The sequence below is a fragment of the Elgaria multicarinata genome, chromosome 1 (assembly GCF_023053635.1).
Source record: "Elgaria multicarinata webbii isolate HBS135686 ecotype San Diego chromosome 1, rElgMul1.1.pri, whole genome shotgun sequence".
Lineage (NCBI taxonomy): Eukaryota > Metazoa > Chordata > Lepidosauria > Squamata > Anguidae > Elgaria > Elgaria multicarinata.
The window spans coordinates 179709358-179722362 of record NC_086171.1 but is presented as its reverse complement, the minus strand read 5'-3'; the positions used below and the strand labels follow the sequence as shown (position 1 = coordinate 179722362).

The following is a 13005-nucleotide window of genomic DNA, read 5'->3' as shown; positions in this document are numbered from 1 at the left end:
TTGCAGAAGTTGAGCCTTGAAGTTACTAGCACGTACACTATCGTCTTTAGGTCTTCTAACTCTAGGAGGAGGCACAGCTGGCATATCAGCCAAAGCTGATAGTAGGCACCCCTGGCCGTTGCATCTATCTGGGCTGTCATTTGGAGCGAGAGATCCAGAAGCACCCCCAAACTGTGAACACAGTCCATCCGGGGGAGTGTAACCCCATCCAGAACCGATTGACACACCTCCAAACCCGGGTTGGGGCCTTTGACAGTAAGCATCTCCATCTTGTCTGGATTCAGCTTCAGTTTGTTTTTTTCTCATCCAGCCCATTGCTGCCTCCAAGCATTCATTCAGAGGAGACACACTATCCTTAGCTGACGCTGTTGTCGAAGGCATAGAGAAATATATTTGGGTGTCCCAAACCTCGCAGAAGGATACCATGGTCGACGGTATCAAAAGTTGCTGAGGGCCTAAAAAATATGACGGTCTATGGTTGTAGGCTTAATTATTAATCTGGCCTTCCCTTATCTTAATGACCGATCTGTACCTTTGAAGCAATAAACTGTGCCAGTCTGGGCTCTTTAATCTTATAAGGAACCACCGTGGGAGATTTTTTGTTTGTAGACATTCTGTTGTGAAGCTATACTGAATAGGGTGACCATATTAAAAGGAGGACAGGGCTCCTGTATCTTTAACAGTTGCATAGAAAAGGGAATTTCAGCAGGTGTCATTTGTATATATGGAGAACCTGGTGAAATTCCCTCTTCATCACCACAGTTAAAGCTGCAAGAGCTATACTCGAGTGACCAGATTTAAAAGAGGGCAGGGCACCTGCAGCTTTAACTGGTGTGATGAAGAGGAAATTTCACCAGGTTCTCCATGCTGATGTGGTCTCATTGGCCAGTCCCTGTTAATAAACATGCTGCCCTGTTTTGTACCAGTTGAAGTTTCCGGACTGTTTTCAAAGGCAGCTCCACGCATAACGCATTGCAGTAATCCAAACGAGAGGTTATGACAGCATGGATAACAGTAGCTAGGCTATCTCTGTCCAGATAAGGGTGCAGTTGATAAAAGGTGTTCTTTGCCATTGAGTTCACCTGTGCCTCAAGTGACAGTTCTGGATCCAAGAGCACCCCCAAACTACAAACCCAATCCTTTAGGGGGAGTGCAACCCCGTCCAGAACAGGGTGAACATCACCTAGCCAGACAGGCAAACCACCTGCTAACAGTACCTCTGTTTTGTCTGGATTGAATCTCAGTTTATTGGCCCTCATCCAGTCCATTACCGTGCTCAGGCACTGATTCAATGCAGCCACTGCCGCACCTGGGTTTGATGAAAAGGAAAGGTAAAGCTGGGTGTCATCCACATATTGATGGCACCTCAATCCACATCTCCAGATAACCTCCAATCAACATCGACTGTCCAAGAAACTCAGCCTGAGAATATCTCTTTAAACTGAAGATTCTATGAGTGAACCATGATGCAATTCTCAGGCTTGCTTCTTGGTTCTAACTGCTAGTTATGCTTTCCTGCTAAGTCTCAGAGGTCTTGTTTTGTTTATCTCTCCACCCCTCCTAGTTTATTGTTTCAATATTTGTTATAAGAATAATTCACCATTTTATTGTTCTCTACCATTAAAAGAATTGTCTCTAATATTGTTATTTTAAGAATACAGGAATTTAGACTTCCGCCAATAGAAACTGCAGTTGGTCCAGAGTAGGGCCATTAAATGATTAACCCGGACTGGTCATTTAAGGTGCAGCAAGGTAGATGCTATGGTTGAAGGCAGATCCACGTGAGGCGTCCGATGCCTCATCTAGGCATGTTTTGTGGGCTGAGTTTCAGTGAATGTGACCTTAACGCAAGTTACGTGAGCAACCATGCGCTCGCTCCGTGCAGGCTCTGGATCGCTACTGGATGCCGTGGTGGGCTGGATGGGGGCCAATACACTTGAATCCTAGCAAGACGGAAGCACTGCGGGTAGGTGGACCGGGGGGCACCGAATCCAGGACACTCTACTCCAAAGAGCAATAGTAAAGCTCTAGGATGCTCCAGTTCCGTTAGGACAGGAAGTCGCTCACTCCGGGAGGCTTCCGCCTGTCACCCAGTTCGTAACTTACTTCCGTTCCATCCAAACAGACCTTTTCCGAACCAAGGGGCGCTAGTAAGAGTCAGGGACCCTGTCAACCGCCGTGAGAGACGCTCTAGCCGCCTTTTCTACTACCCGACTGGAGGGTGGAAAGCAAAGAGATAGAAAAAACTTTAAAAAACTTAAAAACGAAGATAGCCGCGCTGGTTCGTGAAGGAGGGTGGGGTGGGGAATCCACAGTTGGGCAATATATCTTTGTTGTTTGTTGTTTATTCGTTCAGTCGTTTCCGACTCTTCGTGACTTCATGGACCAGCCCACGCCAGAGCTTTCTGTTGGCGGTCGCCACCCCTAGCTCCCCCAAGGTCAAGTCTGTCACCTCCAGAATATCATCCATCCATCTTGCCCTTGGTCGGCCCCTCTTCCTTTTGCCTTCCACTTTCCCTAGCATCAGCCTCTTATCCAGGGTATCCTGTCTTCTCATTATGTGACCAAAATATATCTTTAGGCTCAACCGAAATGCCACTCCTTTGTGACCTTTTGATTGCTATTGCTCAACAGCAGATTTTAGGGTGTGTGTGGGGGGGAAATAATTGATTCATCTTACTTGTCTGGTGGGGAATTTGCAGGTTAATGTGGGTAGATTTTTAACCCCAAACGTCGGGGCGGAATTAAGAGCTCTCTAGAAATCTGGGATTTTCGCGTAGCTTTGATCGGGTAGCAGACTGCTCAGAAACAAAAACCAAAGAGAGGAAGACGTGTTTGTTCTAAAGTCATAGTTTTCAAAAAGTTTTTTTTAAAAGCATTTTAAAAAATCCTTCCCAATGCAATATCCCTATATTGCAGTTTGTGGCTGAGAGCCCTGATACCTAGGCCACTGTTAAATTGAAGCTGAGGCTGGCTAGGGTTTCCAGCCCAAAACGCCCCTCACGGTGTGCCCCCTCAGGCGCCTTCTCAGCCCAAATCCAGCAAGCAGAAGCCTTGTGCTCCAATGACCGGCAATGTACACGCGTCGTTGTGTTGTTAAATGCTTTAAAACGAAAACACACACCCCGGTCCAACGAAATAAGACCTGAATTAAAACGAGTATGACCTACTATTTGTTAGGAATGTGACACTCTCTGTGCCCAATGATAAAACAAGCTTAAAAAAAGAAAAAGAGGTAGCCATATTAGGGCGCAATCCTATGCATATTTAGACAGAAAAGTCCTGGCTGAGGAATGTTGAAAGCTCTAGGGCATTTTTCTGCCTGAACATGCATAAGATTGGCGCCCTTAGTCCGTTGAAACAAAACAGCGAAGAGTCCTAACTAAGCAATCGTAGTCCACGAAAGCTTATGGCATAATAAATTTGTTACTCTTTAACCCAGCAATAACTAGGCTAATTGTTTTAACTCCCCAAATATTCCGGATTTCTCCATGGTTTCTATGGACAGAAGATCTCTCTAGTCGGCCAGGGGAAAGACCAAAAAGAAAAAAGAAAAAAAAAAAGCGTCTAACATCAACCCGGAACATGATCTCTGTTTGTTAGTCTATATATTATCAATCCATACGAGACGGCGAGATTGAAGAAGAGGAACTGACGTCACCCCTTGTTTCCGGGCGACGGCGTCGGCGGCCTGTCCGCGTGTCTAGGAAACGGGCAAAGGCCGTCTCCACCCTTCCTCCGCTTTGCCGGTCCTTGCAGGGTTATGGCGGTCCGGGCCAGCTTCGAGAACAACAACGAGATCGGCTGCTTCTCCAAGCTCACCAATGCCTATTGCCTGGTGGCCATCGGAGGCTCTGAGGGCTTCTACAGGTGACGGGAGGGACCAAACCTCAACCCAAGGCCCGCGCGCTCCCTTCCCGCCCCCCGCGAAGGGTTCCTTTAAAGGCCCGACTCGTGTGTCTGTTCGTTGGGCGGGAAGCTTCGGTCGCTTTTCTCTTAGGCTCTCCGGGTTGGAAGCCCAAGAGACCCTCGTCCGGGGCCGCTTAGGCCCCAGACGTGAGGAAGGGGGAGGGAGGCAGCTGCCCTTCTCTAGTCACCTCATGCCACTGCAACCGTTTCCTTGGGTTCCCCGCCCCCCTCCAAAATATTTATGTCGTTTATACAGAACCCTTCAAGGTGGCTTCAACTGCCAGTGGTGGTTTCCCGAGTTCTTGATGATGGGTTTTCATTTCCTCATTCGCTGCATTTAAGAGTTGCTGTTTTTGACCATTAAAGAATAAGGGTACAAGGGTCTTCCCTAATACTGAAAGAGCATAAGGACCCAATCCTATGCATGTTTAGACAGAAAAAACATGGCCTGGCTGACTGGGGAATGCTGGGAGTTGTAGGACTTTTTTCTGTCTAAATATGCATAGGTTTGCACCCTTAATGACTTTTACTAGTAGTTTCTATTACTTATTGGTTTTAGTATCGTTTGCCACTTAAAGTGCATTTATTTATTTATTTATTTATTACATTTTTATACCGCCCAATAGCCGAAGCTCTCTGGGCGGTTCACAAAAATTTATGTTAAGCGGAAGCTCCCAGTCTGGTACTAAATGAATGTAACATTCTGCTCCTTTACTTAGGTTATAACAGTCTATAAATTTAATTTGTTTTAGAATTTTAAATTTTGTATACTCGTTTTTGTCTTAATTTTAGAATTTCTGTAAACCGCCCAGAGAGTCCTGGCTATGGGAGCGGTATATAAGTGTAATATTTTTTTTTTAACTTTGCTGTTTTAAATTTGTATTTCTGCACTGCTGCTGTTTTTATCTTGGTTGTGCTGTTACTGTTTGTTTTATACTTTGAATGGTTTTAATTTTTGTGAACCGCCTGGGGAGCTTCAGCTATTGGACAGTATAAAAATGCAATAAATAATAAATGTGTTAGTCTTTAAGATGCCACAAGACATCTTTTGCAGCAAGTGACAAACAAGATTTCTCCTTGTTAAAGTTCTTGAGAATGTAGCCATGTTTAAGTCTGTTTAGATTGGATAATTTTTTAAAATAATGTTACCTGTATTTTAAACTTTGTTCTGCTGTGTTTTAGTGTGTTTGAAGGGGAGCTTTCTGATACCATCCCTGTAGTCCATGCTTCTATTGCTGGATGCCGGATAATTGGCAGAATGTGTGTGGGTAAGTTGCAATCTTCGAATTGATGATTTGGTAATACTGATGTTCTAGTATTGTAGCCTTAGCCTGTTTCCTGTTTTGAGGCAGAGGACAAAGCAGTACTGCAGCATTAAGACTTAAAATAAACTTAACCCTAGAGTACTGTTCATATTTCACCAAATATCTCTTGTCTGAGGACGTTCTATGACACTTTAAAAGTTCCTTATTCTTTTTCTTACAGTTTAGGATACGGTCCTTTGCATGTTTAGACAGAAACAAGTCTGACAACTTCCAGCGTATCTGAGTCAGACATAGATGGCTGGTGCATGCTGGGAGTTGTAAGACTCCTTTCTATCTAAACATTCATAGGCTTGCCCTCATAATAACATGTTATTTAAAGCCTCGGGTAGAAAATTAATATCATTAGCCAGTCACCACTGCTTTCAGGAAGAATCAAGAGCTACAGATTATCTTGCCACCCAATAAGAGGTACTTCAACCACAATAATGAAATTGCGGTGGGAACTGTTTTCCATATAGTCACTCTGGAGGCTTTAAAGAGCAGCAGTTGAAGCACAACACCTTTTCTAGTGAACACCACCTAATTTTTTAAAAAATATGTTTGTCTGAATTTTACTGCAAGCTGCCTTAAAAGCCTGTTGTCAGGCACAAAGATGGAATATACATATTTTAAATAGTGAAATAATACAAACTTATATAACTTAATAACTTTGTGATTTTGGCATTAGTTTGTTAGATACATATTTTTGCATTTATTCTAAATGATATTCTGAAGGTGGTAGTGTGTGACAATGAATTGGAGTGGGTGGGCAGATGGTTGCCCTTTCCCTATAATATATATGGCTTGGTTTACTTGCTTGCAATATCTGGAGTTATTTGCTTTGTGGGTGCATTTTGGTAAGCCAGCAGCTCTGACTACAGCACACTGGTCTGTTTAGGGGAAGGGACAAAGATGATGCTACAAGAGTTGGGCTATATGTGTTCTTGCTCTCTTTTAGGACTGTAATGCAAGGATTTCTTTTATAGCTTGGAGGATTGTTAGATGGAGAAAACTGAAAGTAGAAATTTAGACTCATTATTCCTGAATTTTAAGATGAGTCTTTTTCTTTTCTTTTAGGAAACAGGCATGGGTTACTAGTCCCAAACAATACCACAGACCAAGAGCTTCAGCACATACGAAACTGCCTTCCTGACTCAGTGCGAATCCAGCGCGTGGAAGAGCGTCTGTCCGCTTTGGGCAATGTCACTACATGCAATGACTATGTTGCACTTGTTCATCCAGACATTGACAGAGTAAAAAGATTTTTTATCTGAAATTTTCAATAATTAGCATGCTGTTACCGATAAATGTTTAGTAGTAGCAGCAGTTTAGAGGACATCCTGGCTCGGTTCGGATGACATCTTAGGCAGCGGTGGTTTTAGAACTCTGGGGTGGAGTTTTAACACCTCCATTGAGAAATGTGTTGTCTGACAGGAAAACTCCACACAATGGTTGAGGGTTTTTTTTTTGGAAAACACTCCACACAGACTATCAACACTGTGCAGAGATGAGTTCCTCCGCAGCCGTTGTGTGGTGGGCTCTGTGTTCCCAAGGACATGCACGTCCCTTCGCCCGCCCACCCCCAACCTGTGATCCATGTGGAGATTGGCTCAAGGAGATGGAAAGAGCTTACCTGATGCTCTCAGGGGAGAGCCCAAGCTTGTTCCATCCCCTCATGCTGATCTCTAAATGCTTTGCAGAGCAGGAGGCGAAGAATGTATCCCATGGCTTGACATGTAGTGTCAAATCGCACGAGATATCCTTCCTTCTTTCAGCGCATCCTTACTGAGTCGGTCCCCGTTCCAAATTGCTCTAGCCGTGCTGAAAGGAAGAAGCAGCGGATAGATCACATTTCCGATCCACCTGTTGCCCCTTTCTTTCTACGGTGATGGCTGTGTTGGTGACAGACGTGCCATGCCTGTAGCAACAAGCTGCAGCGCCTCACTGCAAGCTGGATCCATCCGCTGAGGCCGTCTATCCTTCGGTAGATGGATCCATTTTCTGGAATGTGTGGTGCCACCACTTGTTGCTAGGGCAACAGGCGCATTGCATCTTTTGGCTCTCCCCCCCCCCCCCCACTCTACCTTTCCCCTCCCCATGGAATGGCAGTAGGAACCAGCACCACCATTCGGTGGGGAAGACAGAGGTGGGGAGAGAAGACTACTCCACACAACTGGTGAACTCCCTCCACGGACAACTTTTACCATGATGCTTTAAAGCGACATGCTAGAAGTCCACACCACTCAGTCCGTGGGGTAGAGTTCACACCAAAGTGGAATCCAAAGCAGCCCCTCTTTCTCTCTTGCAAGCTTTAATAGTTAAGTGGACCTTGCTACAGCCAGCTCTATCATCCTTTTAAAATAATTGGGGCTGATGGTGTCGGCCTTGAGCTGACAAGTGTGAAGGTGACCCTCACCCATGAACATGTCTCTCTAAGCAGTCTGGCCTACCCCCCCCCCCCCCGCCCCCAATATGTTTGGGATAGGAAGTCATAGAAAAAGTTGAAGAGAGAAGAAATTCAGAGGACCAAAAACTTAAAAAAGGAATCAGAACATGGATAAACAGTGTAGTGAAGGCTCTAGAGAACCAAAGAACATATGTTTTCCAATCCTGAAATCTGGGAGTTGATCTGCCCAGTCAGCTATTCTCTCAGTAAAAGGACAGTTCCAATAGAGAGAAGGCATTTGAGGATATTTGGTCACATGCTTTTGTTCTCCGCCTTTGTTCATCCACATGTTATTTCTGGTTTCTTACTTTTTTGCATACCAGAAGGAAGTTCTCTGCTATTATTTATGTGATCACATCCCAGGATTATTTGCTCTTTGAAATATTACACAGATGTTTGTGAGACGTTATGTGATTGAATAGCCAAACATGTAAATAAGCCTGCACTTGAAGACAAGTTGCATGTCTTTACTTATAACTTATTTACTAGGCTGCTGTTATCCAGAAAAAATAATAATATTTCAGTTAGTGCTATTAAAGAAACACACATTTCTAATTCTTAGTTTTGTGTTATACTTGATCTGGAAAAATGTGGGTTACAGTTTGGGAATATAATTGTGCTGGGTGGAATGAAGACAAAAGATTTTGGTGCTACTTAAATTCCATTTAAACTAATGGTTTTCTAGTAGTGCTTCTTAGCTGTTTGCATTGAGCTGGTAATAATACCAGCCTATGTATTTGGCATCCTGTGTTTGAGTCAGTGTAGAGTTCAGCTTGTGTTGTGCAAGAGCGGTGAGAGGACTAGAGAAATCCCATACTTCTGTTAGCTAAGTAGTAGAGCAAAGGAGACTAACCTCCAATTAGGCTTCTTTGGTTAAGAACATCTAGATTCAATTCTCTTCTCAGCTGTTGAGACTCACAGATAATTTCCCTTATACTTTAATACCTAAAGATTCAGAAACTGTTTTGAAATAGGTTTATAAGTTGTAATTGATAGCTTAATCAGCTCATTCTTTATACATTTCAGTTTTTTCTACCCATCCTTGATTAAGTAGTGGAGCATAGCTGGAAAGGCTGTTATGCAGACTGGACAGCAGTGCTGGCTCCCTCCTCTCTGGTCCAGATAAGATGAAAACAAACGTAAAAATGACTTTTCTTTCTAATTGTTACAGATGCTTTTCATTTCAGGGTGAATTTATTAGGCCTTTCCTTCTGGTGATAAGGACCACAGGCTAGATGTACTGTTGATCCTTTCTAACTGAGAATGTATCTATGACCCTGTTCAGATGACGTGCTAAGTCACGGTGGTTAAACATTATGGCATAGTGTGTTGTGTTAAACGTGACTTAGCATATCATGTGAAACATTCCTAGACGTGGTGGCTACATAACCATGGTTTAAACATGCTCAGTAACCATTTGCTACAAAAGGGTTAGAGGCCTAACCATGGCATAGAGTGTCATTTGAAAAGGCCTTATGATTGAAAGCAATGAAAATTGATGTTAATTTGAAATCAGTATGTCTTAGCACCCAAACTCTGGATCTTCCTTCTGGCAGTGAATAGTAGTTCTTGTTTATTAAATTGTAAGTTTAATCCTCAGCAATGACCCTATGTTAAGTATTTGTTTATACATAATTTGTTAAAATAAAATTGAGATGAGAACAACATCTTATCAATGTTCTCAACGTGGTGGGTTTTTTTTCTTACAGGAGACAGAAGAGATTTTAGCAGATGTACTAAAAGTGGAAGTATTCAGACAGACAGTAGCAGACCAAGTGCTGGTGGGAAGTTATTGTGCGTTTAGTAACCAGGGAGGGCTGGTGCACCCCAAGACATCCATTGAAGACCAGGATGAGCTCTCCTCATTGTTACAAGTCCCACTTGTGGTAAATATTCTTTCTGTTCAGATTTTAGAGTGTTCCATTTCCTTGAAATATACTGTGAAGTAGATGCCAAGCTGAGTCTTTGAAATGTTCTAGCATCACTGCATTTGTGAGTGGGGGGAAAAACTCCTCTCAGTCCCACCAACATCCCAGGCATGCCTGATGGGTATGCGGGAGAGGGCCTTCTCGGTGGCTGCTCCAAGGCTCTGGAACTCCCTTCCCAGGAAGGGTAGGCTGGCTCCGTCTGTGCTACAGTTTCAGAGGCAGGCATAAACTTTTTTGTTTCAGCAGGCTTTTGGAACTATACTGGATCTGTGTTAATGTATTGGATCCCCCCTTTTAACCTGTTATGGTTTTAAAAAAACAAAACAAGATTTAAATTTTACTGTAGGTTTAATTCTATTTTAACTTTTGCAATTTATATTTATATGTTTTAATTGTACATGTTTTAATCTTGTAAACCGCCTTCAGTCCCAGTACTGGGGAAAAGGTGGGATATAAATAATAATAATAATAATAATAATAATATTAATAATAATAATAATAATAATAATGGCTCCTACCTCTCTGTGTCATCATAGCCACACTTTGGTTAAGTCCATCAAGAGATCCCTTTCTAAGGCCAGTTTAAACTGTTCCTGAATTTCTCACTAAATCTACTTCGTTGTTTATGCAGTGTGGTGCTGGGCAACCAGTAGAAGTGCAGTAAGTCTGGCCTTTCCCCCAAACAGAAAAATGGATGAGCAAAACTGCATGATAGGACAATCATAAAGGAAATACAAGGAGCAATGAAGAATAGGGTGAATGTATATAGTAGGAAGAAATTAAGGGTTATAGTTGTGGCAACGTCTGCTTAAAGGCATGTAATGCATTCTGCAAGTCAGAAAATTGAGTGGGGCTAATATTTTTCATACCACTATGTATAGGCAGGGCATTGGCAAGGGGAGCTGAGGAGAGTCTTGAAAATATACTCTGGAGATAAGATTGGTTAAATATGAAACAGCAATATGTCAAGGGTCTGCCATCCCTCTCTTAACATTTGGGGTTCATTTATCCTTAATTTGCAAGATTCATATGCTGTGTTGATTACATTTTGCATGCTGGAGCAGTTTGAGTGAGCTCCTGCTAACCTTGCTGATGTTTCTTTGCCGATGTTGGTGATTATAATCTGTGTTAGTGATTATAACCAGTTTTTAAATATCTGTTTGGAGCAGAAGCGAGGATTTCCATGTGTGGCTAGACTAGTATTCCTCTTAAAGGCCCAAAATAAAAGGGATGAAACTCTTTGCTGCCACTTCTCCTGAAATCCTGTAAAGAGAACTTCAGAATGCCATTTTTAATAAAACTCTTCAGCCGCTTAATCTTACTCATCTGCTGTTTGGAATCCTATCAGTCAATATAGCTTAAACTTTAGAACAACAAAATGTGCTATTGATGTTAAAGGTTAGGCTGATCACAGAGATCCATGATTATCTCTGCTTTCTTTTTAAATAATCCATCTGAACAGAAGGAAGGGAGAGGAGAGAGACAGACTGCTTAGCCTATTTCTGTGTTTTGCCTTTTCAATTCAAAATAGCTCTTCACAATCTACTTTCCCAACCATCGGGGGTGGGTGTGTATTCCCATATCCTACTGTATCTTTCTTCCTATGGTTGAAAGAGCAGTTTGCAGACAGTGGTTTTGAGATCAGAAGGTACTGCAAAGAAAGGGCGAGAAGTCGCAGAACTCTGTGTAATGTGTAACTTGAGCCTGAGTGGTTGGGGTGTGTATGTGTGTGCAGAAGGGGCGGGGGAATGCCGTGTCCCTGAAACAGATGCACTTGTTTGAGTGACGATGTTTCAATCCCACGCAATAGGCGTGAACTTTTGCTATAAATGGTTTGCAAAGGCCTAGTCGCTTCTCCAAGGCCACTAAGCAAGCTCAATTATAGATTATAGATTTGCACCTGGCTCTTCTGCATGTTGTGCTGTTTTATGTATGAGATGACTGTAAAACATCATGAATTAGCTCATACATGCCTTCCTAGTTTTGGAGGCCTTGGTTCTTGCTGACTTTAACTACTTTATTTAAAATATTTATCTTACGTTTCCACTGAAATGTTCTCAGGGCAACTTTTTAAGTTGGTTAGACCCATTCATTGTATCAGTTCCATATAAGTTACTTAATCCCCATTATACAGATAATCGTATATAATGAGAGTTGATCTTCAAATGGTAGTTTGATTATTACCTTCACAGCATGAGATAAAAGCTCATAGCCCTTCATGAAAATCAATGCCTCTGGCTATCTCTTTCTTACCAGGCTGGGACTGTTAACCGTGGCAGTGAGGTGATTGCAGCTGGAATGGTTGTGAACGACTGGTGTGCCTTTTGTGGTTTGGACACAACCAGCACAGAGTTATCTGTCATTGAGAGTGTCTTCAAACTCAATCAATCACAGCCAAGTGCTATTGCTACCACTATGAGAGAGTCTTTGATTGACAGGTAAGTCAAATATTCATTGGCTCTGAAATCAAGCAGTGCATTAAGGTGGGGGGCAGGCCGGCCTCTTATTTCGCTTAATATGGCTTTCCTGCCACTACTTACAAATAGTGTGATTGACTTTCTTCAGTTGACTTATAATACTTTTGTTGCTCTGTGTTACTTCCAGAAGACCATAGGAACCACTTTTAACATTAACAACACCACCCTAGTTTGTAAATGAATCTCACACTCACTCTTTGTAGAGCTGTTAACATTTGGACTGAAGTTTTCCATGACCTGATTCTTTCAAGGTTATTCTTGAAAGTTTTAAAAACTCTCACCCTGCTTGGAACTGCTACCAGTATGGGCACATTGTGCTTTATTGCTGACTTATAAAATGGCCAAAAGGGCAGTGAATGCGGTAGAAAGCCATTGGGCTGCCTGTAGATGGTCTGATCAGAATTCAGCACTGGTATTGATGAACACAGAATGGCAGACTCCTCTTTCTAGCTCTACAACTAATGTTCCTACATGTGTCCAATTAGTAACCTTCAGTGTTCATTCCAGCATGTGTGACAGGTTTTGAAGTCTCATTGGAACTTCCCTTATTTTTAGATGACAGGTTTGAAAATAAGGCAACCTTGATGGAGTCCTTTAAATATTTTTGGCTAACCTTAATTTCTGTTCCCTTTTATAGCTTGACATGATGTTCTCCCTGGCTGCTGCAGAAGCCAGTTTATGATATTGACTGTGCCCTGAAGTAAATGCTTTGTTTAGTACTCCTGCTGTCCTGGAACAGAAAGGCTACATCACAATCAACGTTTCAAAACGGCAATGTTATAAACTCCCTTTGGCAAACAAGACTGAAAACACTCGTGTCCTTTTTTGTTATTTTGTTAATGTGTTCTGTTGCTTTTGTTTATTCATGAGATGATAAATGCTTACAACTTGTGAGGTGTATATTTAAAAGGCAATGGTTACATCCAATAATGGTTTAAACA

The 13005-nt window shown here is 42.4% G+C and overlaps 1 protein-coding gene across 1 annotated transcript; it reads left to right on the top strand.

Annotated features, from left to right (window-relative positions):
* The first annotated feature begins 3702 nt into the window (after positions 1-3702).
* Positions 3703-12865, top strand: EIF6 (eukaryotic translation initiation factor 6). The gene is made up of 6 exons (XM_063144466.1): positions 3703-3870; positions 5092-5177; positions 6291-6466; positions 9369-9545; positions 11844-12025; positions 12702-12865. Exons 1-6 carry the CDS (start codon positions 3764-3766, stop codon positions 12709-12711), a joined length of 738 nt encoding a protein of 245 aa, XP_063000536.1. The 5' UTR covers positions 3703-3763; the 3' UTR covers positions 12712-12865.
* The last annotated feature ends 140 nt before the right edge of the window (positions 12866-13005 follow it).